General features: G+C 44.8%; 1 protein-coding gene across 4 annotated transcripts in view; it reads right to left on the bottom strand.

Annotated features, from left to right (window-relative positions):
- Positions 1 to 24,639, bottom strand: part of Adamtsl3 (ADAMTS-like 3) — a 279,052-nt gene that overhangs the window by 221,027 nt on the left and 33,386 nt on the right. For all 4 annotated transcript variants that reach the window (XR_378247.3, XM_006507893.3, XM_006507894.3 and 1 more), the window contains exon 3: positions 13,812 to 13,931. Coding sequence is in view for 3 of the 4 variants with exons in the window: in XM_006507893.3 (XP_006507956.1) it covers positions 13,812 to 13,931 (120 nt within the window). In the remaining variant the exon portion in view is untranslated. The remainder of the gene's footprint in view (positions 1 to 13,811; positions 13,932 to 24,639) is intronic.

Here is a 24,639-nt window from a genome sequence, read left to right as displayed (position 1 = left end):
ACTAATATCTGCTTACAACAGTAACTTTAGTGTATGTGCTGCTGAAGAAAACACAGGTCATTCAGAGGAGGAAACTGTAATTAGCATCCACAGGCACCATTGCACATGTTCCTCATGCATGAAGATTGCCTGATCTTAGTCCTAACTAAGCAAAGGCCTTCTCTGGTTGCAAGAATGGATGTTGAGGCAGCACCAAGGCACACCACTGTAGCCCACATCCAGGTCAATATCTAGCATCCTACAAAGATTCTATCCTACAAAGATCCTATCAACACCTACTGAGGCATTGATGGGGAAAATGACTGGTCCTCAAACTTCCTGTGCTATCAAACAGACCCCAAGTACAAAAGGACTCGGTTCATTATACTCTGAGCTTTCCTGAGGAGTGTGCTTAGAACTTGGTTCTCAAATACAGCACAGTTTCGTTTAATGCATCCTTTAGAGCAGCATAGCTCCATTCAACATACAAATATCAAGGCTGGATAGATGGTTAAGAGCACTGATTGCTTTTCTAAACAACACAGGGTCAATGCTCAGCACCTCCACGCTAGCTCACAATCATCTGCAGCTCCAGGCTCAGGGAATATGATGCTCTATTCTGGCCTCTATTGGCTTCAGCAGACACATAGTGCATAGTACACATATGTGTGCAAGACACCCATACACATATTAATTAATTAATTAATTAATTAATTAAATGTTTAAAAGAATATTAATCAATGTACATATATCTCAGTACACCCTGGGTCTAATAAAAAAAGGCAAAAGCTAAGTTTTTAAAATCTTATCTTTCTTCGTAGGAGGGAAAGTTCATATAGCAACTTTGAACTCTGTAGAATTAAAAGTAAGTTTACATTAAATCCCAGATGGAAGAGATCAGAGGACTCATCCAAGTGGAGGAGGGTTCTCTCCTTCAGGTTTTTCACATGAAAAGAGTTGAGGCTTGGAGGCAGAGCAGCCAGCATGCTGAGACAAAGCCACACCTCTGTGCTAAGTGTTTGGAGAAAAGGATATAAATTCTTCACTTTTGCATGCAGAGATTTAGAAGTGGAACCAAATATATGCCCATAAGAAAGCCTCTTTATTATGACAAAGATGAGTAAAACTTCTGAAATTTGTATTTATTCTTTAAAGAGAACTCAGAAATGGTTTTCTGTCTTAAGAATGACTTCTGGTCTCATCACTGGCTACTCCGAGTCTCAGGAACAATCATAGCAGTCAGACAGGCAAGCTCATGCCCTGACCCTACTAGTAGTGTAGCTAAGCAACAAGGTCGTCATAAATAAATGCCAGGGAAGCAGCTTCTGGAGACGAGGGAGCCTCGGCCATGCACGGTAGGAAACATAGACTTTCAAAGAAGAGTGTTGGAAGCCAATGGCCTGGTACACCCGAGGTGGGAAGGCATAAGATGCGAAGCTCAGTTTGGACACAGCACTAGGCAGAAGGAGATAAAAAGAGAGGACATGAAGAAAAGCAACTCTAACCCCAACCCTGAGACATCTGAGGCTTGGATTCAGTCTTTGAGAGGAGGAAATGGGATCCAGATAAGATCCCTGTTTTTACCCGTAGACAAGGGGTGTAATCATCAACAAACAAACGTTCATGGAAAATGCAGCCTCTCTCCCTTCAAGGCTCAAAGCCTAATGAAAGAGGCAGAAGAGATAACCACTGTGCTGGGACCAGAGGAGAAGGACACAACATGAGAATTTCGGGGAGGGGGGGAACAATGGAAAACTTGGGAGAGAAATTTTTGATCAAACGACTGCAGCTCAAGGGAGAGAGGTGTTGGTTACGGATGCTAATTTCCACACCACTCAAATGTGTTCATGCAGCAGTGCCCATGATGAACTGAAAATGAAAACCTGTAGAGCACAACTGTCTGTGTGTGCCTATGCAGAATGATGGGCGTAAGCTAAGCGCTCTCAGGGAAGAGCCCATGTAGAGTCACCAGTCACTGCCCAGAGCTGTCACTGCTGACTCTGGGTGTAGGAAGCTCAACAGAAAGTCATCCAAACTCAAAGCCTGGTTGTGTTTGCTAGATAGACAGTGCCTGATGAAGATCCCTACAGAGTTTGCAGCTTGGATGAAGAAGTCCTCCAGGCTCATCCAGGCACGCAAAAGACCTCATTTTCTCTCTTCTCACTCCCTGCATCCACTATCCATAAATTATAAGACCAGGAGGTAAAAATGCTGTATGAAAAAGAAATCCCAGAATGAGGTGGGGTGAATAGAAGAAGTAAGGGAAGATGGAGTTAAGGCAAGAAAGCTAAGAGAAGGGAGGGAGAGACAAGGAGGGAGGAAAAAAAATGAGAAGAAGGGTCTTGACTCACTTGTGAGTAGAAGTCACCTCCAGAGGTGGGAAGTGAAGGTGAGGATAGAGTCAGGGAAGAGATCTGAAGTGGAAAAGTTAGTTATGTCAAATGATGGTTTGCTGGGGCACACAGATGAAAGGAAGTTTTGCTAATGCAAACACGTAAAAGAAAGTTTTCCTGAAGCAGACACAGGTGAAAGGGTGTTTGGCAAACACAGGAAAGAACGCTTGATGAAGGAGTATCAATGACTCCACAGACAGTGGGAGACTAGCACTGAGCATTGGTTTGGGTTGCTTAGCCTCGCTATCCTTCACTAATGACACACGTGTATTGGTTCGCCTTACATAGTGTTACTGAGCTCAACTTGTGATAACCCCACCATTGAGAGAAACTCACCCAAGAACTGCTCGTGAGGTTCCTGCAGCAGCTTGCCACTTCTGAAGACTCACCTCAAGCCAGTTGGTGAGCCTTGCAGTTCCTTCAGGATTGAACTACAGCTGCAGGTTCCTGCCTAGTATCTGCCTGCTGAGAGGCCTGGACTGTAGGTGCTGGTTACTGTGTGGTATCTGCCCGCCTAGAGGACTGGTCTGCAACTGCTGAGTCGTATTTGGTTTTTGCTACAGGACTGAACTGCTGAGAAAGACGATCAAGTTTGCCCCCAAAGAACTATTGCTGAGCAGGTCCACTTCCCCCACATCCTAATAACTTTTCTCTTCCACTACCTCTGCTGGGTGGTAGTCTAGAGGAGAGGTTGAAACCTTATTAAAAGTAGGTTGCAAAAATTTTATATCTACAGAGTTCCCTGAAGAAGAAATAATTGATCAGGAAAATAAACAAATATCATCCTGCTCAAGGGACTGGAGCTGAGTATAAGAGACAAGAGAAAAGTCTCTGAAGCAAGTTGTGCTGGGTCTGCAGTAGAGGACAGACCAGAGAGAAAACACAGCAACTTAATCGCCCACACCTGACCTAGAAATGGACTGGTTGACACTGCAAAGAGAGTGTCCAACCACAGAAGACAATGAGGTGTCTTCAACAGCCACACGACTGTGCCGTGTGTGACCTTGGGATGTCCTACTAAGCTCCACAGCCAGACCTCGGAACACCTATCCCACTAAAGGAGCCCAGCTGAAGAGAGGACAGTAAAGTCCAGGCCAGAAAGCCGCATAGAAGCTGGGGTTGTCTTAGTCTAGGAAAACAAGACACGGGCCACCATCTAGCAGTTCACATAAGCCTGAGATTAGGAGCATTCCAAAGGGTAAATAAAGCAGAGAGCAAAGCAATGACCTGTCAGCATATGTGGGTAGAGACAGTTTCCCTACCACCGGAGGAGCCCTCAGGATACTCCAAAGCTCCCTAAAATCCACATCCAAGGAAACACAGTCCAGCATGTTAAAACTCAAAGAATGAGCAGACTGAAGCACCCACTGGGTGATCTGATCTCCTGGAGACTTAGCTACCAGGAGCCTCTTTGCAAACTCTGCTTGTATTTTTGAGATGTAGACCAGAATTGGCCATAGCAAAGGAAATGTTTCTAAACTTCAAATAAGCCAATGAAAACAATTCCTCAAATCCCTTGTGATGGGGAAAATTCCATTATTGCTTCTACACCTAGTCCTTCCAAGTTCAGTTTGGAGAGAATCAAAGATGGCTTTTCTTGCCTGGCATGGCTCCCTCTGGCCTGGGCAGCAAAGCAACAGATCTTTGTTTTGTGTCTCCATTGATCTCTAAAACCCACTCGCTTGGCTATGCCTGAGAATAAAGCACGGCAGTATGTAAGGTTGGCGCTCATTTGAGACACTAATAGACTAAGTAGCAGGAATGTTGCTTACTAGGAGATGACGGAAGGGGCCAAAGTAAAGAACCAGAGACAATCAAAGGCCATAGTAAAGCATCCACCTCTAATAGAGGTTGTCCTTCACCATTGGGCGACTTTGTACAGCAGAGCTCAGTAGGCTACCTGAATAAAAGAAAAGAATAGGTCCAGCAAGTGGATCTGTACAGTACTGATCCACTCAGCCGACACAACAGAAAATCTATGAATATAAGGGCAGAAATGGCACTGATAAATAGGAGAGCCCTGACCATCTCAGACGAACTGAAGGATAAGAGACATGGACCTCTCTTTGATGTTAAAAGTATGTGGGTAATAAGAGTGTCCATTGGAGGCTCTGAAGGGAGGGGATTGAAGTTAGAGAGCTGGTTGTGTGAAGCATGACAAGGTGCAACATGGAGCGTAGATACGATAGAAGGTGAATGAGGACCACTGGAGCTAGAGAGGACTAGATATGACTGTGTCAATGAAATTTTGGGATGTCTACAATCCTGGACCAGGCTGATAGGATATCATGATATCCTATATATCATGATCCATGATATCATGATAGGTATCATGATAGGATAGCAGGGAGGAAAGAGATGAGGGAATGGCCCTTTGTAAACACTTTGGTGAGTGCTCAGTTCAGTGATCTGGATGGATGGCATCCATCTCCAAGAGAGAAAATCACTGAGAGGACAAAAGTCTGATCAGGAAGCAGTGGCAGGGACTTGGGGCCGGGCAAACTCCCATTTCAGCCTCATGATGTCTGATGACTGAGGAACGGAAGTCATAGGAGGTGGGCCTTGTCAGCACCTGAAGCAGAAGGTAGGAAATTAGGTCATGAGAGGACAGTGGGAGGTAGTGGGAGTGCAAAGTCAATGTCAAAGCAGAAAACAGGAGAACTCAGAACAAGGCCTGAAGACTGTGGAAGAGAGGGGACAGTGGAGAAGAGGGGACACATTCATCAGACTATAAAGGAAGGACCTATGTTGCTCCAAATGTCCTAGTCTCAAAGTGTTTGAAAATTTTTGTGAATCTTCCAATAAGATGTGGCTTGATCTCAGAGAAGAGGGATGATGGGGGGAGGGGAGCATGTTTCCCAGCATCTGCAGCTATAGTGGGGAGGGGGGCAGTTGAATTTGTCTTGAATGTCCCCCTCTCCTGTATCTACCATTTAATCTGCACAGCAAAGGTATATAAAAAAAACAGCACAGCCCCCCGACCCCTGAATGAGTCTAGGAAGAACAGTATAAAAAGAGAACAATGTCTGTGTAATTCAAGAGCTGGATATTGAACTTCAAGGAACAGAACAGATGAACTCCTCCATCCTGGAGAATGATCTGATTTGTGAAAACCTCAGAGAGAATGAAATTCGGAGTTCACATGGGCCAAAGTCAGCCTCAATAGCACATGCAAGGCTGCACATGCAAGGCTGCACATGCAAGGTTGCACATGCAAGGTTGCACATGCAAGGCTGCACATACAAGGTTGCACATGCAAGGCTGCACATGCAAGGTTTGTGGGTTTGCTGTGTGTCTGAGTTAGGTCAGAATAAACATCATCCCAACTGGTATATTCTTCTAATTTCCTAGCAGACCATAAGCTTGCTTTCACATTGGGTGGCTAAATCTTTAGAATATTTAAGGAGCATGGCTCCATTCAATCAGGATTACTCACTAACAAAAGAATGAGCCATCCAAACTCTAATGGCTTGGTCCTTAAAAACCTAACACTCAATGGCCAGGAAGGACACGGAAAGGCTCCTGTGTGGAGAACATGTAGGTGACTCACTTTGGTCAGCGAAAAAGACGACAGACAGAACCCCGCAGATCCAAGGGCTGGGTTCATCTTCCTTTACCAGAAACTTCAGGAGTTGCTATAAGCTTTCCAAGCTTAAAAAAAATTATTCCAGAAATAACTTGAAAATCCCAAGTGATGGCCCTGAGGCCTGCCAGCAGCTTAACCACAACACAGCTCCTGGCCAAGATGTCCATGAAAAGTTGGGAGGGAGTTACTCTGAGAAAGATGTACTTGTAGCAAAAGGACTTCTTCTCCTGAGAAAGAATGCATAAATCAATAGTTAAATAAGGAAAAGGGAAACTTAGGTTTGGCATAATGGTATCAGAAAGATGTCATTTGAGAGAGGTTGAGGGGTAAGCCTACACAAAGACTTCATTATTGATATACTGTTGTTATTGCTAGTTTTAAAAATTCATTCAAACATTTCTCTCATACTTTCCCTGCCCACAGATTAGATGTAAGAGAGGGAAAAAAAAAGTCCTAACTGTGCTTAAGGGCAGAGAACAGGCATCTGGCTTTTCTGTGCCCGGCTGCAAGAGCATGGACAGGACAGCATTTCTCCCTAGAGCTCGGGATTCCTCACCTGAAGAGCCAGGCCACTGGGCTTCCTTTCAACTCTGATAAGCATTTTTCCAAGGGCCTGTCAGAGCCACACATCCAGTCCTCTGGGTCCCCAGCAAAGGAAACATAAGAAATGCAAACTGGCCCATGCATCAGGAATGAAGACATCACACATGTGGGCTGTCAGGGGCACGCAGGGAAAGAGAGAAGAATCACCTAGGGTGGTACCTAAGGTACTGTGGTGGATGGGGATGTTGTCCTGGGTGTGTGTGTGTGTGTGTGTGTGTGTGTGTGTGTGTGTTTCAGTTGTTATTACCTAAAGCAACTTGGAGAGTAAACAGTGCATTTCATCTTATATTTTATATCCCACCATCTAGGAAAGCCAAGGCAGGAACACAAGGCAGGCACTCAAAGCAGAACCACAGAGAAACACTACTTAGTGGTTTGTTCACTCTGATTTTCTCAGCTAGCTATTTTATAGCGCCTAGGCCACCATTTGTGCAGGGGTATATGTCCCACAGTGGCTAAGCCCCTCTATACCAATTATCAGTCAAGAAATGTCCTACAGAACTGCCCGTAGGCCAGTCCGATAAATTCTTCTAATGAGCATACCTCTTGCCAGATATGTCAAATTGCCAACCAAGATTAGCCATCACAGATGTCACAAACACAGATCTGGTTTTTTTTCCCCCCAACTGTAGAATCATGTGCAAAAGAACCAATGTGACTTCAAGGAAACTGTTGAAATTTTAAAATTAAAGATGGCTATTCAAGGTGGTATGGAAAAAGGGCTGACAACAATTCTAGAAGTTAGATTTAAGGTTTACAAGTATCAGAGACAAGTTCTATGTAATTGCTCTGTATGCTTACTACATCCAAGTGTCTAAAGGCTCTCACTCGGGAGATGAGCTACCCAACGGGAGGCAGCACTATTTGATTTTGACTTTGAAAACACTGTGATTCTAAGAAGGAATGAAGTATCCACACTTTGGTCTTCCTTCTTCTTGAGTTTCATGTGTTTTGCAAACTGTATCTTGGGTATTCTAACTTTCTGGGCTAATATCCACTTATCAGTGAGTACATATCGTGTGTGTTCTTTTGTGATTGGGTTACCTCACTCAGGATGACATCCTCCAGATCCATCCATTTGCCTAAGAATTTCACGAATTCATTGTTTTTAATGGCTGAGTAGTACTCCATTGTGTAAATGTACCACACTTTCTGTATCCATTCCTCTGTTGAGGGACATCTGGGTTTTTTCCAGCTTCTGACTATGCCGGAAAGTGGATGCTCACAGTCAGCTATTGGATGGACCACAGGGCCCCCAATGGAGGAGCTAGAGAAAGTACCCAAGGAGCTAAAGGGAACTGCAACCCTATATGTGGAACAACAATATGAACTAACCAGTACCCCGGAGCTCTTGTCTCTAGCTGCATATGTATCAAAAGATGGCCTAGTCAGCCATCACTGGAAAGAGAAGCCCTTTGGACTTGCAAACTTTATATGCCCCAGTACAGGGGAACGCCAGGGCCAAAAAGGGGGAGTGGGTGGGTAGGGGAGTGGTGGGGGGGTATGGGGGACTTTTGGGGATAGCATTGGAAATGTAAACGAGGAAAATACCTAATTAAAAAAAAAACAAAGCTGACTATTATAAATAAGGCTGCTATGAACATAGTGGAGCATGTGTCCTTATTACCAGTTGGAACATCTTCTGGGTATATGCCCAGGAGTGGTATTGCTGGATCTTCCGGTAGTACTATGTCCAATTTTCTGAAGAATCACCAGACTGATTTCCAGAGTGGTTGTACCAGCTTGCAATCCCACCAGCAATGGAGGAGTGTCCCTCTTTCTCCACATCCTCGCCAGCATCTGCTGTCACCTGAATTTTTGATCTTAGCCATTCTGACTGGTGTGAGATGGAATCTCAGGGTTGTTTTGATTTGCATTTCCCTGATGATTAAGGATGTTGAACATTTTTTCAGGTGCTTCTCAGCCGTTCGGTATTCCTCGGTTGAGAATTCTTTGTTTAGCTCTGTACCCCATTTTTAATAGGGTTATTTGGTTTTCTGGAGTCCAACTTCTTGAGTTCTTTATTTATATTGGATATTATTCCCCTATCGGATTTAGGATTTGGTAAAGATCTTTTCCCAATCTGTTGGGGGTCTTTTTGTCTTATTGACAATGTTTTTTGTCTTACAGAAGCTTTGTACTTTTATGAGGTCCCATTTGTTGATTCTTGAATTTACAGCACAAGCCATTGCTGTTCTGTTCAGGAATTTTTCCCCTGTGCCCATATCTTCAAGGCTTTCCTCCACTTTCTCCTCTATAAGTTTCAGTGTCTCTGGTTTTATGTGGAGTTCCTTGATCCACTTAGACTTGAGCTTTGTACAAGTAGATAAGATATACATGGAAGGAGTTACAGAGGCAAAGTTTGGAGCTGAGACTGAAGGAACGACCACCCAGAGACTGCCTCACTCAGGAATCCATACCATAATCAGCCACCAAATGCAGACACTATTGCATATGCCAACAAGATTTTGCTGACAGGACCCTGATATAGCTGTCTCTTATGAGGCTATACTAGTGCCTGGAAAATACAGAAGTGGATGCTCACAGTCATCTATTGGATGGAACACAGAGCCTCCAATGAAAGAGCTAGAGAAAGTACCTAAGGAACTGAAGGAGTCTGCAACCCTATAGGAGGAACAACAATATGAACTAACCAGCACCCCCAGAGCTCATGTCTCTAGATGCATATGTAGCAGAGGATGGCCTAGTCAGCAATCAATGGGAGGAGAGGCCCTTGGTCTTATGAAGATTATATGCCCCGGGGCCAGGAAGCGGGAGTGGGAGGGTTGAAGGGGGGGGGAGGGTATAGGGGACTTTCGGAGAGGAAACTAGGAAAGGGGATAGCATTTGCTGAGTCTGAATCCGCAAAGTGACCTGTTAATATCAAAGCATTCCCTGCGGTTTCCTATGGTCCCCAAAGCTCTCCATGGCCATAGCCATGGGATCGAGGTCTTTGGAAAGGAACAAAGGAACAAACTCGCCCCTAAGTCTGAGTGAATGAGATGGAGACGGTCTGGGACAGCAGGGTCTGGGGTGTGGAGGGCAGTGGTCTTCAGTTTTCAAACAGCCATCTGGATGTCCTTGACTAAGTCATTTGCACACTTAAGAGTCTCTGCTTTCCTGAGTTGCAGGACGAGGTGTTGGAACTGAAGTCTCCACCAGCTGTACAACTCTCTAAATCTCGAAGTAACAGTTCATTGCTTTGCTGGCCAGACTGCCTGGGTAATCAGAGTGAACCAATTAACACGGCAGCTGGAATACTCCATCTGTGGTCTCAAACTATACTTTTTTTTAAGCAGTGGAATGAGGGAAGGTCATGAAACCCACCCATTCTGCTTTGGAAATCAGTTGAAGGATCTGAGGTTCACAGATGTCACATCACTGTTAGAGGCTCATTAGATGGAGTAACATGAAGACTGCCTGACCAGTCCTGCTTGTAGCCCAGTGGGCAGCTGGCTGGCCTCAGGCTCTGCTCTCCCTAGAAGCTGCTTCCACTCCCACATAAGCCACGATGTGGCTTTTATGTGTCTCATTAAGCATAGCCTGCACCTTAGCTGTGCTTTACAGGCCTAGGGGTTATTAGTTTTCCAGGCACCTAATCCAGGAGACATTTGGAAAGTGACCTAAAGGTCTTCGTGAAAATGTGCCCAGGATAGAATACTTTCAAGAGTCCTGTGGGAGTTGTTCTAAAAAGCCAATGTCTACACACCTACCACCTGCTTCCTATTTTATAAAATGAGTGTTTTGTAGGGAGGAAGAGCCCAGCAAACCAACCTCTGCCCCGACCACTTTACAGTCCAGGTTGTGGCCTCATTTGCACAAGCACTTTGTGAGTCTGGCTCCAGGCCACTGTGAGAACAAACCACCAACTGCTAGTATAAACACTCCTACTTGGCAGGTAGGTACCCAAGACCCCTGGCAGGACAGAGCTGTCCTGGTTAAGAGCCACAGCCACCACATTCTGGCTGTTATATAACGAACACTGCCCCACCCCTTCCCCAGGTAAGGAATCTTTGCATCAACTGCCCTGCAAAACATTTAGGAACACTCTGAGAATTCCTGGGAAGCAAAAATGTTGGAATGCCACCCAGAGTGTTGTAGACTGTCTCATCTGAGACAGTCTGTTAAAGCACTTCGACTGATGGCTAAACACTAAATCTTGTATGAGATTGGATCCGAAGACTTGTTCAAAACTTTCAGACACAGTGATGTGTGAGAGAAGCCAGACACAGATGAGCACGTGCTGTATATCCTACCTGTATAAAAACTGAAGAAGGGTAGACAGAACCAGCCTGTACCAAGGACAGAGTCAGGGGCATGTGTCCTTCGTGGGTAGTGGATACTGACTAGGAAAGACTGCAGAGACCCCCAACGGAGCTCAACATTCTCTCTCTTCATCTTGTTCCACGCGTGAAAAAAAATACTGAAATCTACCAAGTCCTAGAATTCAGATCTGTCTTTGTTCCACGTGCAGTTAGATATCAATAAATATTAATTTAAGATTTCTCTTCAGTTTTAATTGTGTCTATGTGGGGTGAGGAGCATGAGCTTATGCACGTAGGTGCCTCTGGAGGCCATAAGAGTGCACCGGTCCTCCTGGAGCTGTAGTTACAGGTGATGGTGTGCCATTGTGTGTGGACACTGAGAACCAAACTCAGGCCCTGTGCAAGAGCAGGGCATGTTTCTAACCTGTTTGTGTCTGGAGTAAATAACACCCTTACAGTTTCTTTCTTGGTTTCTCTAAAGTTCTCATTTGAAAACTGTTGGTGCATTGATTTCTGGCTTAGAGAGAGCTATAAGTTACAAACCTTCTGAAGACCCATAGAATAGAAAGGGAGAACACAGCTTAATGATCTTTGGGTCTTACTGGGGACCAGCTCCAAATGATTGGGCTAATGATGTGGACAATTAACCTGACTCAGTCCAGCTTCCATCATTATATTGATTCCAGGAACTTGGAGAAGTGATCGAATGTTGAACTCGACAGTTAAAAAGTATAATCTTGTCTCATCATGTGAAGCTCTGTGTCAACAGGAAGTTTTCTAGGCCACAGCCTTGCCCCTCATTACCAACCCCAGATGTAGAACTATGCATACCAAGGGTAGCTAATTCAGTCATAGCCCCGAGGACTGGAGGAAATAGAGTCCTGGGCACCAAGCTTCCCCATCTGGGCCTCTGGTCCAGGTTTTCATCAGTACCAGCCTTTCACACTAAGTGAGACTTCAGTACTCATTCTAACCCACAGCCCAGGCCAGTTCCAGCCAACGTTAGAGCTGATCCTGCTCTCTGTAGTTTCATCTCACACGTCAATAGATTAAGCCTCTCAGAGTTGCTCCTCCTGAGGGCTGTCTTCCTAGGTCCACCTAAACCAACCACAAGATGCTGGCCTTTGACCACACAGCTAAAGACAAGACAGCTGGTCCCAAATCATCATCAGTCCCCCTCAATGCCACTGTGTTCCATGACAAGGTGACCATGCCTGGCTCTTCATCTCTACTGGGGCCTTTAGGTACCAGGGCCACACAGGTCCCATATGGGTTTAAATCTCTACTTTCTGTTCTCTGCCACTGGCCCTGGACTTCAGGTATTCAGCTAGAAACTGACATTTGGCAGAGCTGGTGTTCTAGTTCACAATTTGAGGTGATGTGAAAGGCCTGTCTAATCTTAAATGTGAACACTGTGAATTGAGATCAAAAAAGAACCATCACTCTAAATGCCCAGATTCCTACAATACAGCAAGCATCGTTAGCCTTTATGAAGTCTCTCTCTCTCTCTCTCTCTCTCTCTCACACACACACACACACACACACACACACACACACACCTGCATACATAGTCTGCTTCAGTCTAAGAAATGGCCTTAGAAATGCTGTTGCTCCTGAAGGAAGCTGTTGGGAGCACAAAGGTCCATGAACTCATAGATAAGCACTTGGGAAACCGGGACTGTTAAACACAGGATTGTTAAACATGCAGGATTATCTCTTCAATGAAGACATGCATAACCTGTGTTTCCATCCAGAAGGCTGGAAATGGAGGTGGTCCAAGCCTGGTAAAATATGTCTTATTTGTAGGGCCAGTCCATACCAAGCTTCCACAAGCAGGATGGGAGGTGGCTAATGCTTTAGGTGACCTTTGCATTATCTGTATAGCCAGGGGTTTCCCCCAGCTCCCATAGCCAGGACCAGAGGTGGCTAACAGCCAGATGACCTCTACACTGACCATATGACTGTGACCACACCAGGTCATCCTCTAGGCCCTTAAGATAACACATGAGCCTATCTCTAGAAACCCCCTTCACAGAAGAAATGACACATACTTTAAGAAAAGTTTTGATGTAATTATGCCTCCTTGTGTGCAGAGGATTGTGTTATGCCAGGAAACTTTTTTATTTTATTTTATTTACTTATTTATTTATTTTTACAAAATGTAATGTATTCAAATACCCTTACAATAAACTACTGATGTCAGACTCTAGAAGTTTAAACCAGCATAGGTTGAGTTGTGCTGAAACGGATTTCCTTCTCGCCACATGTGAAGCATCACTCTGCTGGCCCTGACTTTTGCAGAGACACCGCCCCCCACCCCAAGAAGTGAAGTGAAAGTTGAGAGGACGAAGAAGCAACGACTACCCGGTCAGAATCCTCTGATAACTCTCTCTGGGAGAATACATTTAGTGATATCTAAAACATCATCTCTTGTGAGAGAAACGAGAGTCATTCCTGAGCCAGTGTTCCAGGCAGAGCCGAACTGCCTACAGGGCAGGAAGTCACTGCAGCCAGCAGCTTCAGGTTCCTGCGGGGTGTCAAGGATCTGTTATATTAATACTGGCCAGAGGAACACAATGTTCTATTGTGTAGACTCTGTGTGTGCGCGTGCACAGTGCACATGTGTAAATGTGTATCTATGTGTGCACCTGTGCTCGTGGGAAGGCCGGAGGAGACTGCTTGTCCCCTGTATCACTTTCTATCTTATTCCCATGAGACAGCCTCTCTCTGAAGCTAGAGCTGAGTGTTTATCTTCTAGGCTGACAGCCAACAGGCCTCACTGACCTGACTGTCCTGCACTGGGCTTCCAAACACAAGTCACCACCCAAGGCTTTTTGCTGTAGGTGCCTCAGATCCAGACTCGAGTTCTTATGCTTGCAGAACAAGCAAGGATTCTTAAGCACTGGGACCCTCCCCAGTCCTTTACCGGCATTTCTGAGGAAGAGAAGGCAAAGCCGGAGATGAGAGTCTTTGCAGTCCTCCTACCTGGTCATCATAGCGGTATGTGAGGAACTGCTCCCCTGTGGTGTCTTCTAGGAAGCTTCCCTGAGGAGAGAGCGCAAACTCAGGAAGGAAGTAGGCTCCAGGAGACTTCTCTGCTGTAGCCTGAAAGGCAAGGTCACATAGTCACAAATAAGACACCAGGAAAGTCCCTCTAGGAGGCAGAATCCAAAAGATCCCACTAGGACCACTCTCATGACATAAAGAGAAAAGTGTCCTCTGAGCCAGGGGCAAGGTGAGGCACATAAGACATTGATGCAGGGACACTTTAGACCAGGATATCCCAACCTGGCACATCTGGCCCTTTTTTTTCTCTCTTCCTCCCTGCTCCAACTTCCAGCAATTAAAACCATGTAACAACTACTTGCTCAACTTTCATTGCTGCAAACCCATTGCTTTTAGGATTTTTTTTTCTTTAAGAAAGATTTGTCTTATTTTTATGTTCACGCTTCTTGTCTGTCTGTCTGTATGCCACATATATGTTGGTGCCCCAGGAGGCCAGAAGAGGGCGTCAGATCCCCTGGAGTTGTTCAGTCCTGTTCCTCGTGTGGAGCTGGGCTCTGGTCCCTAGGAGAACAGCCTATGCTGCTCATCTCTCCAACCCCATAGAATTCATTTTCTCTCACTCCTTCCTTCTTCCTTGCCTTCCTTTGTTCCATCTTTTTCTTCTTTATGTGAAAGATTAGGGAAGGTTTATTCCCACACCGCAAACAAAATTTCTGTTCATTACAGGAACTTTAGAAAATGCAGACTGCTGTAAAAGCCAATGAGAAGTCCCCCACACCCCCTGCAATCCATAATAACAACTTTTAATTATTTTATCAAATATCCTTTGAGGTTCCTTTTTCTTTCCTCACAACACTTTGTATGTTTTCATACAGACCCGTGCTCATATAGGCCTGTTTCACAGAAAGGCTTCATTGTGTCCTTGGGAAACTCAAACATGTGCATGTAGATCACTGGTCTGAAGCACCAATGGCTGTGGAATATGCCTCAGGTAAACAAGCCTGGATTCACTCCCATATGCCATCCAGCATGACCCTGTCATAGGTGGCCAAGAGAAGCTGAGGGTGTGGGATGCTTTCCAGAATCTCTGCCTTGATTCTGCCAAGAAGGGAATTGGCAAAGGAAGTGACACCCACAAGTTTAGTCTTATTTGGTCAACAATGGCTGTACATATCCTGACAGCGACCCCTCCCCCTGCTTGGGAAGGAGTAACTATGAAATAGGAGATGAGGGGCTGGAGAGATGGCTCAAGGGTTAAGAGCACTGACTGCTCTTCCAAAGGTCCTGAAGCAGAGACTGAATGAATGGACATCCAAAGACTGCCCCACCTGGAGATCCGTCTCATAAACAATCCCAAAAACAGACACTATTGCAGATGCCAACAAGAGCTTGCTGACAGGAGCCTGAGAGGCTCTGCCAGTGCCTGACAAATACAGAGTGGATGCTCACAGTCATCCATTGGCCGGAGCACAGGGTCCCCAATGAAGGAGGTAGAGAAAGTACCCAAGGAGCTGAAGGGGTTTGCAGCCCCATAGAAGGAACAATATGAACTAACCAGTACCCCCAGAGCTCCCTGGGACTAAATCACCACCACCACCACTACCACCACCAACAACAACAACAACAAAACAAAAACAAAAAAACAAAACATGGTGGGACTCATGGCTCTAGCTGCATATGTAGCAGAGGATGGCCTAGTCGGTCATCAATGGGAGGAGAGGCCCTTGATCCTGTGAAGGTTCTATGCCCCAGTATAGGGGACTGCCAGGTCAAGGAAGCAAGAGTGGGTGAGTTGGTGAGCAGGGGGAGAGGAAAAGGATAGGGGGTTTTTGGAGTGGAAACCAGGAAAGGGAATAACATTTGAATTGTAAATAAAGAAAATATCTAATAATAAAATTTAATTACTTAAAAAAAAAAGAAATAGGAGATGAGAAGAATCACTCCAAGGAAGCTGCCTTCTGGACCAGAAAAGAGTAGGATGCAAAGAACTCCTGACAGCTCTGTTGTCCCAGGTGTCACCTTCTGTCTTAGCCAGGGTTTCTATTCCTGCACAAACATCATGACCAAGAAGCAAGTTGGGGAGGAAAGGGTTTATTCAGCTTACATTCCCACATTGCTGTTCATCACTAAAGGAAGTTGGGACTGGAACTCAAGCAGGTCAAAAAGCAGGAGCTGATGTAGAGGCCATGGAGGGATGTTCTTAGTTGTTTAGATCTTGGGGATGAATTAGAAACTAAGGTTTGAGGCTTCTAGTTATGTGTTTGTGTGTCAAGCTGACAAGGGGTCAATTGTACTGGCTAGTTTTGTGTCAACTTGACACAGCTGGAGTTATCACAGAAAAAGGAGCTTCAGTTGGGGAAATGCCTTCACGAGATCCAGCTGTAAGGCATTTTCTCAATTAGAGATCAAGAGGGAAAGGCCCCTTGTGGGTGGTGCCATCTCTGGGCTAGTAGTCTTGGTTCTATAAGAGAGCAGTCTGAGCAAGCCAGGGGAAGCAATCTAGCAGAGTAACATCCCTCCATGGCCTCTGCATCAGCTCCTGCTTTCTGACCTGCTTGAGTTCCAGTCCTGACTTCCTTTGGTGATGAACAGCAACATGGAAGTGTAAGCTGAATAAACCCTTTCATCTTCAACTTGCTTCTTGGTCATAATGTTTTCTCCAGGTTTAGAACCCCTGACTAAGACACCTTCCCATGGTGTAACACAAGCTTTGGTTACAGCAGAACCAGGAGCTAGGGGTTGAGCTCTGTTGGTAAAATTGTGCCTACTTTGCATAACACCCTGGATTTGATCTCCAGCCATGCATAAACTGGGCTTGGTGGCGAATACCTGTAATCCCAGGATTTGGGAACTGGGGGCATGAGGATCAAAATTCAAGAACATCCTTGGCTATATATCTTGTCTAAATCAATCAATCAATCAATCAATCAATTGCATTTGTTTGAATAATAAACTTTGAATAGAAAAGTCAGCACACAATAGTTCACTCAAGGTATACCGAACTCTACTAAACTGGATAGCACCAGACATAAAGAATTATGAGGTTTTCTTTATAAATTTCATTTTAGGTTAGAGTTAAACTGTTATTAGATACTTAACACCACAGTCCTCGTTCACTTTCTACTGCCATGAGAAAACATTCTGACAAAAATCAATTTGGGGAGGAAAATATTTAATTAGCTTAAACATCCAAGTCAGAGCCTATCATGAAAGGAAGTCAAGACAGAAGCCCGAAGGCAGGAACTGAAGCAGAGGGCATAGCTCCTTGCTGGCTTGTTCTGCATGGCTTGCCCAGTTTACCTTCTTATACACCGCAGGACTCATTCCCAGATATGGTACTACCCACAGTGGGCTGACACCCCCCCCCAACACACATGCGCATGCACACAATCAACCAATCAAGAAAATTTCCCAAAGACCTACTCGGGAGCCAATTCCTGAGCTGAGGCCCCTTTCCCGAATAACTCCAGCTTATGTCAAGTTAAAGACCAAAAATCAAAAGATCAAGTAACACAATAATAACTAGTCTTTATTATTAAATATGCATATATGTGTGAGCATTCATGTGCCATAACAGAAATGTGGAACACCTTAGAGTCAGGACTCTCTTGAGTCTTAGGAATCTAACTTGGTTGTCAGCCTTGACAACAAGCATTGCTAACCACTGAGCCCTCCCTCCAATCCTGTATTCTCATTTGTTTCTATTACCTTCAGAGTTCATGAAAGCATAATTCTGAAAGTTTGAAGATCCCTTAGAAATCACCAAGGCCTAAACCTTTACTTTACAAATGGATATAATATGGGTTTGCATTACGTCCTTACCAACCCAAGCCTATACTTGCATTGGAACATCTCAGCCTTGGACAAAACATGAAGAAATCCATTTTGTTGATCATTGATTCAATATACAAAGACCCTTTAATGCCTAGCACAGGTCTCAGTGCTATGAACACCATGAGAAACATGAACAGTAAGGTCCCTATAATTATGGAAGTTACCTTTGTGGTGGAGAAGATCCATCAAAAAAAACTAAGTAAGCAAACAAGAAAAACTGAAGTTATACATGTTATAAAAGAAATGCCCTGGGTGATATGACAGCAAAGAAAAGGGAACAGGATTATAAAGATGAGGTCCAGCTAAGCATGCCTGAAAAGATGGCATTTGTCTACTTCCTAAAGCAGAGAGATGAGCAGCATGCAAAAAGGCAAGGATGTGTATTTTGGTCAGATAAAGAGCAATCCTCAAAGCCCTCACTTGGAAAGGATGTCAGTGGGCTTGAGGTACAGAGAGAAGAGTGAGGCTAGACTCAGGGTGGACCAGAAGAAAATGGGCATTCAATGGAGATAGGAAGGAAGGGAGGAAGGAAGGAAGGAAGGAAGGAAGGAAGGAAGGAAGGAAGGAAGGAAGGAAGGGAGGGGAAGGAAGGGGAAGAAGGAAGGAAGGAAGGAAGGAAGGAAGGAAGGAAGGAAGGAAGGAAGGAAGGGAGGGAGGGGAAGGAAGGGGAAGGAAGGAAGGAAGGAAGGAAGGAAGGAAGGAAAGGGAAGGAAGGGGAAGGAAGGAAGGAAGGAAGGAAGGAAGGAAGGAAGGAAGGAAGGAAGGAAGGAAGGAAGGAAGGAAGGAAGGAAGGAAGATAGATGCAGGCCATCCAAAGTCTCATAGGGCCACAGGCAAAGGGATACGGAACCATAGGGGAGAATTTGAACACTGACTGGTTCAAATTGGAGATTTGGATAGAGGAGGCAAAATAGACTCACAAAGACTAGCTAGAAGCTGTGGGTACAAATCCTGGCAAGAAACTTTGTTTCCTTGGGCTGGAATCTCCTTTCAAAGAGATCATGGTGTGAGTAGCTAGCCCAGGATCTCCACTCTTTCCCTTTCCCTCCCCCTTATCACTACTCTGGGGGTTGGCTTGAGCAGCTACCTGTAAAGGAACTCAGTGCTGGGTGGTCCTGAAGTAGGAACATCTTTCAGAAAGAATAACACATGGGCAGTGCTGTTTTGAGTCATGGTTAAGTCTGAAATGCTCAGGAGGAGAGCCTGAGACAGCTACTGCATATGCAAAAATGGAACTCAGGAAAGAAATTTGGAAATCATTGCTAAAATGGAGAGCAAGGGGGGGAGGGAGAGAGAGAGAGAGAGAGAGACAGAGAGAGAGAGAGAGAGAGAGAGAGAGAGAGAGAGAGAGATTTAAATTATTCAGCAATTAGAGTAGAAAAGAAAAAAACAATTCTGGATCATGGAAGGATTAAGCATCAAAGGGAGTCATCACCTGTCTTCATTGTCACTAAGAAGCTGAGAAAGACAAGCCTGGAGAAATTCCCAAGGGATATGGAACCACGGAGGTCACAGTTGACTTGACAAGAGCAGTTATTGCATGCTAGGGAAATTTGCAATGGGTTTAAGAAGTGACCTGAATTAGAGGAAACGGATACCATAGAGACTTAGATGGGGCACAGGGAGGGGAATATGGCATAGCATGCAGAGTTTTTAAAGACTGGAGATTCAGGAGCATGCTTGCTTGCTTTTTGGAATAAACCAGGACTAAGAAGGAAACCCTAGAAACAAGAGGTGATTGCAAAAGTGAAGACATTCGGAAGTATCCACCCATGGATACACAGATGGGCTGCAGAGAGTGCTCACTGGTCAGAGCACTTGCTGAGCATGCAGGAGTACCCAAGCTTCGATATCAGAATCCACATCAACTCACAGCCACATGTATGCGTATAAGCCTAGTGTGGAGCCAGGTAGAGAGTTGGTGGCCACCCAGCCTAGCTCCAGGTTCTAGGTTTAGTGAAAAATCTTGTCTCAAAGTAATAAAGTGGAGACAATAGGGCAGAACACCAAATATGCTTTCCTAACTTCCACAACCACACACGTGTACACACAGATACACTTTAAAAACATGTGTGTTTACCTCAAAGAGAATAAGAGATAATTTATTCTAGGCCAATTTTGAATATAATGACAGCCCAAGTATATACAAATCAAGACATGTTTCCAAACTGGTGATAGGAATACCAGGTGGGTAGAGTACCCCAAAATGGGGAATCTCTGCCATATATTTCAGACAACATTCTGATGACATTCCTAGCTTTGGGGCTGGCGGAAGGTTTACCTAGTAAACCTTGTCTTTCTCAGCTTCTTAGTGACAATGAAGACAGCTGATGACTCCCTTTGATGCTAGATGTTAGAGAAGTTAGGCCATATGCAGGCAGACAACAAAGTGACAGTTAAGAGACTAACAATAGCCCAAGGTAATTTGGCTCTAGATGGTCAACATTCTAGCTCTCCACAATCAGGAAATTCTAATCAGTCAATCAGCCTTGCGGAAACTTTAGCATATGTGGGGCTTTAATTTTTCTAAGAACTTTAGTTCACAGAAGGAAACAGGGCTTGAGTTGGAACACCCACTAGCTTCTCGGACACCAGACACTTGCTACTACATCACATCGAAAAGATGCCTGCCTCCAGGGCCATTCATCTGTCCCCACCACTCCCTCCTGTGCAACTGTCTTACCCCTGAGCACAGGTCCACTCCTGGGCTCCATGAAAGAGACTGTCCCTAGCCTGAATAAAATCTCCTACAGTCTCTAATCCCACTCTCTTCTTCAGCCGGAGGATTTATCTGCCCTCTGTATCTTATCATATTAGAAAATCAACAGAAAACCTTCCAAGCTCCAATAGGCCTTTTCTGTGTCTTCTTTGACTCCAATCAGGAAGATTTCTGAGGCTTCCTCTCCCTTCCAAGGCCCATCTTGGTGGTGTGTTTTAGAGATCTACTTTAAGATCTGAGGACAGGGACAGAGCATGTCCCAAAGCATTCATGAAGATGATACTTGAAGCTCTTCTCCAGCACACATACATAATCATACATACATACATACATACATGATACATGCACATATGTGTATATATGCATGTGTGCATAATGCACACACATACACTTTATTAAAAAGAGTAAAATTTTAATATACAGCAAATTATACTGCATAAATCTCAAACTGAATTGTCAAACCCTTAGTATATTCTCTAGACAACAATCATCATCAACTCAGCAAACCTCCATTGACTTTCAGAATCTAGGCAACAACTGTTTTGACTTTCAAGTATATTACTTTCTTGTTCATGGCAGAAAATTATCTCTACTGTGTCAGGTTAGTCTGGGAGTTAGTGGTCAGTTTTATGGTGGATACAGGAAGGTTCTGTACATCATGACAGCACATGCCTTTAATCCCAGTACTTGGGAAGCAGTCAGATCTCTGTGAATTCAAGACCAGCCTGGTCTACAGAGTTCCGGGACATTCAGAGCTACACAGAGAAACACTGTCTCCAGCTTCAAAAAGCAAAAGGTCTTGGTTTTGTCCTCAAAACTACCCTGTGAGTGGGTGTCATTTGCCTTGTGTATCATAGGAAAAAGTGTCATTAGCAAGGAACATAAAGACCCCAGAGCCTCAGGAAACATCACCTCTATTTCATCTTGCTTCCTCGCTAGCTTAGATTGACTTCATTAACAAGAACTGAGCTGCTGCTGAAATATCAGCTAGAGACAAAGTCTTGTTTTTTAAACTAAGGTTGCAAGACTTTCTCCATTGTGGTTCCAGAAGAGGTAAGGACACTGTCATTCACATCATGGTGACAGCAAAAAAGAAGGTCTTCGTGCCTCAGCAAAAAGTTCCTATGCTTCTGCCCCAGAGATCCAGGAGTGGGTTGCTCAGCATCCTGCACCAGTAGAGCTGCATCACTGCCTATATGTGATAAGGCTCTCAGAAAAGTTGGGTCATTTTTTAGGAAAGATGTCTTGATTCACTCATGGCTTCAGAAATCTCGTGTCCCTAACATTTCCACCCAGAAGGGAGGTGACTACTTAACTGTCAGAGAAACTCTAAGCATGTGGCTTCTTGTGGGATGAGGTGACCAAAGAGGTCAGGGCATCCAAGCAGCAAGAACTGGAGGCAAGGCCAGGGAGAGAGGCCAGATAGGAAGTGTGAGATCTTCCCAGGGCATAGAGCCAGGGCCAGGGAAAGAAGCTGCCAAAATGTGTCATCCACACCAGCCACTGTCCACAGCTGCCGAGTCACCAGGGACAGAGGCAGGAGGAATCCAGATGAGCTTCAGGGACGATAAATGTGGGACTTGGGAATACAGCTGGGTCCTCCACCCCACCTCCACAGAATACTGTAACTCTTACAGGAGGGAACACATACAGCCCAACAAGAACCAGATTGCCACTGTAGGTCTCCACCGACACCCTGAAAAGGACAAAGATAGGTTTTGATTGTTGTAAAATTGTGATAGACTATGCATTTGGTATTTGACCAGAATTTCTAACACAAGGCTCCTAAGACTGTTGTAAATTCTTGGGTTATAGAGGCTGTGTCTTCTGATGCCCTCACTCTAGGTGGGCTCTTGGAAAACCCCAAGTGGAAGTTGGTTAGGGCCAGCCATTGATAGGATGATTGAACCTTCCATCCAGCCACTGAGGAATGGGGAGGACCTGAAGGTAGAGCTGATGCCAGAGATGTCATTAACGATGTCCACTCCATCCAATTAACAAGGAGTATTCTATTAGAATGAGCCTGGTGTACTACCAGTATGGACATGTGACACTAGTCACTGGTAATCCAATCTAAAGTTGGAGAGCAGTCTTGTAGAACTGAACCTTTAAATTGATGGGTCTGATGATACCTTCAGACCCATTACAGTTTCAGAATTAAACAGTTGGTGCCAGCTGGACAACCAGTGTGTAGGACTTAGACCCCCAGTGCTTTTTACACCAGCAATATTGTGCTGATTGGAAGGTAGAGTAGGTTAAAAAAATCACTCTGAGTGGATTTTTATTTTCTGTCTTTCAAAATGACATCCTAAGAAGAGAGAACTAATAGGATATTCCTATCACAGAAAACGGGACCTAAGGCACCTCAAAAATCAAGCAGTTACCAGTCAATGAGAATACAATGTGATTTCCACTGAGCTGTAACAAGCCAGCTTCAACACTGCAGCCTTAGTCTGAGCCCTGTAGGTGGGATACTCATCTCTCTCCAGAGTGTGAGCTCAGCCAAGCACCACCTCACAAACTTACAGAACCATGGCCAGTCAGGAAAGGCCCCCAAGCCTCTTCCCATGGGATACTGTTCAACCATGTTAAACCGCGTCCCTGCACTCTGGGCTGAGACTGGACTCTCCAACTTCCTGTTGTTCGCATCCTCTTTCCATCTGGCTCGTCCTTCTAGCCTGTCAGGGTTGTTTTGAATCCCAGCTCCATCTGTGTATATGCATTGCTTTCTCCTCATTCCCCTTCCGCCCAAATGTGAGGCATGGTCTCCATCAGCATCCTTGTCAGCAATCCACACCCTGAGCAGATACAGGCTGCAGCCTGTTTCCAGGCCCACAAAAGAGTCGACTCCGGTATAGTCTCCTCATTTCAGATGCCTCTATGCTGGTCATCAGTGTATCGAGAGATTGACCATCCAGTGGTCACATCTGGAGACAACGATATGGCAGGGGTGGGGGTGGGTGGGTATGATGCTGGGTGGAAGAACTGAGATTCCATCGTTCCCGGGTATGACTGGAACAAGGCTAGACGCCAAGAAGGCCAAGCCTGAGCCACGGCTACTGCACTCTGCCTGTGGTGCCCGGGATCTGAGGAGATCTGTCAAAGTCAGGAACAGTATGCACACACGGGCCAGTTCCTAGCCATGGCATCCACACTCTCCAGGGTAGACATCTTTGTCTAGATAGAGGGGACATTGCTGCAGTGTCCCCTAAAGGATGGCGTCCCACAAATCCAGAACTGTGCTTCCTAGGAGCAGCACAGAGAATCCCAGACTCATAGCCAGCACCAAGTCAGAAAGCACCATACTTTCTGTTGACACCTGGCCGTGAATCTTCCTGGCCGGGATGGCACATGGGACTTTACAGTCTATACCTTTTAAGGCCCAGAAGGAAAAATTAAGATGACTAATAGTACTTAAACTCAGTACCAGCACACCTCTGCTCCAGAAACCACAATGTGCGTTTTGTTTCTGGAACCTGAAATGAAGGTTAAACAAGAAACCTTCCAGATAATTTTTATTTCTAAGCAGGATTTCATCATTTTGAGACATTTGAGTATTTGGTGTCTGGGACTTCCTGATGAAATATGAAACACATTCACTTTGGCAAGGTTAGGATGTGGAGGCTGAAACAAGGGAGTTCTTACATGTTTTCCATGAGTTTTTAAAAATTAACCCCAGGGCCAGGCATGGTGACACGGGCTGATACCCTAGCACTGGAGAGGCTGAGGAAGGAGGACCTGAGTCTGAGGCCATCGTGGGTTACACAGCAAAATCCTGTCTCCAAAATAAAAATCAATCAGGAATGTATTTATTATTTAATCCATTTACCATCAAGAAATTGTGTCTCCTGATACAGAGAAGACGGTATAAGGGCCTGATCTTAAACTAGTTCTAGGTCCAACCTCAGCCAAAATACTAGTTTGATACTTTAGCTTCTTTCTGGGTCACATGCTTAAAAGAGATGTGAACGTCAAACCAGGTAGAGAAGGGCCAGGCAGGTGTTCCAGAGAGAAGGTTCCAGAAACGTAAATACTTTACATTAGGACTCTAGCAAACCAGTATATAGATCATTGCTCATCATCCACCCCACACCCACCTACTGTCTCTATATCTGTTTGTCTATCTATTTATCCATCTCTTTTTCTGACACTCATATACTCACACATACTAACACACACTAACACATACACATTCACACATAAACATACATACTTTCTTATACATACATACTCATACAAATGCACACTCACTCT

This window comes from Mus musculus, chromosome 7 (assembly GCF_000001635.26).
Source record: "Mus musculus strain C57BL/6J chromosome 7, GRCm38.p6 C57BL/6J".
NCBI classification, from domain to species: Eukaryota; Metazoa; Chordata; class Mammalia; order Rodentia; family Muridae; genus Mus; species Mus musculus.
Note: the sequence above shows the minus strand (reverse complement) of the source record. Positions and strands in the feature narration are given on the sequence as shown.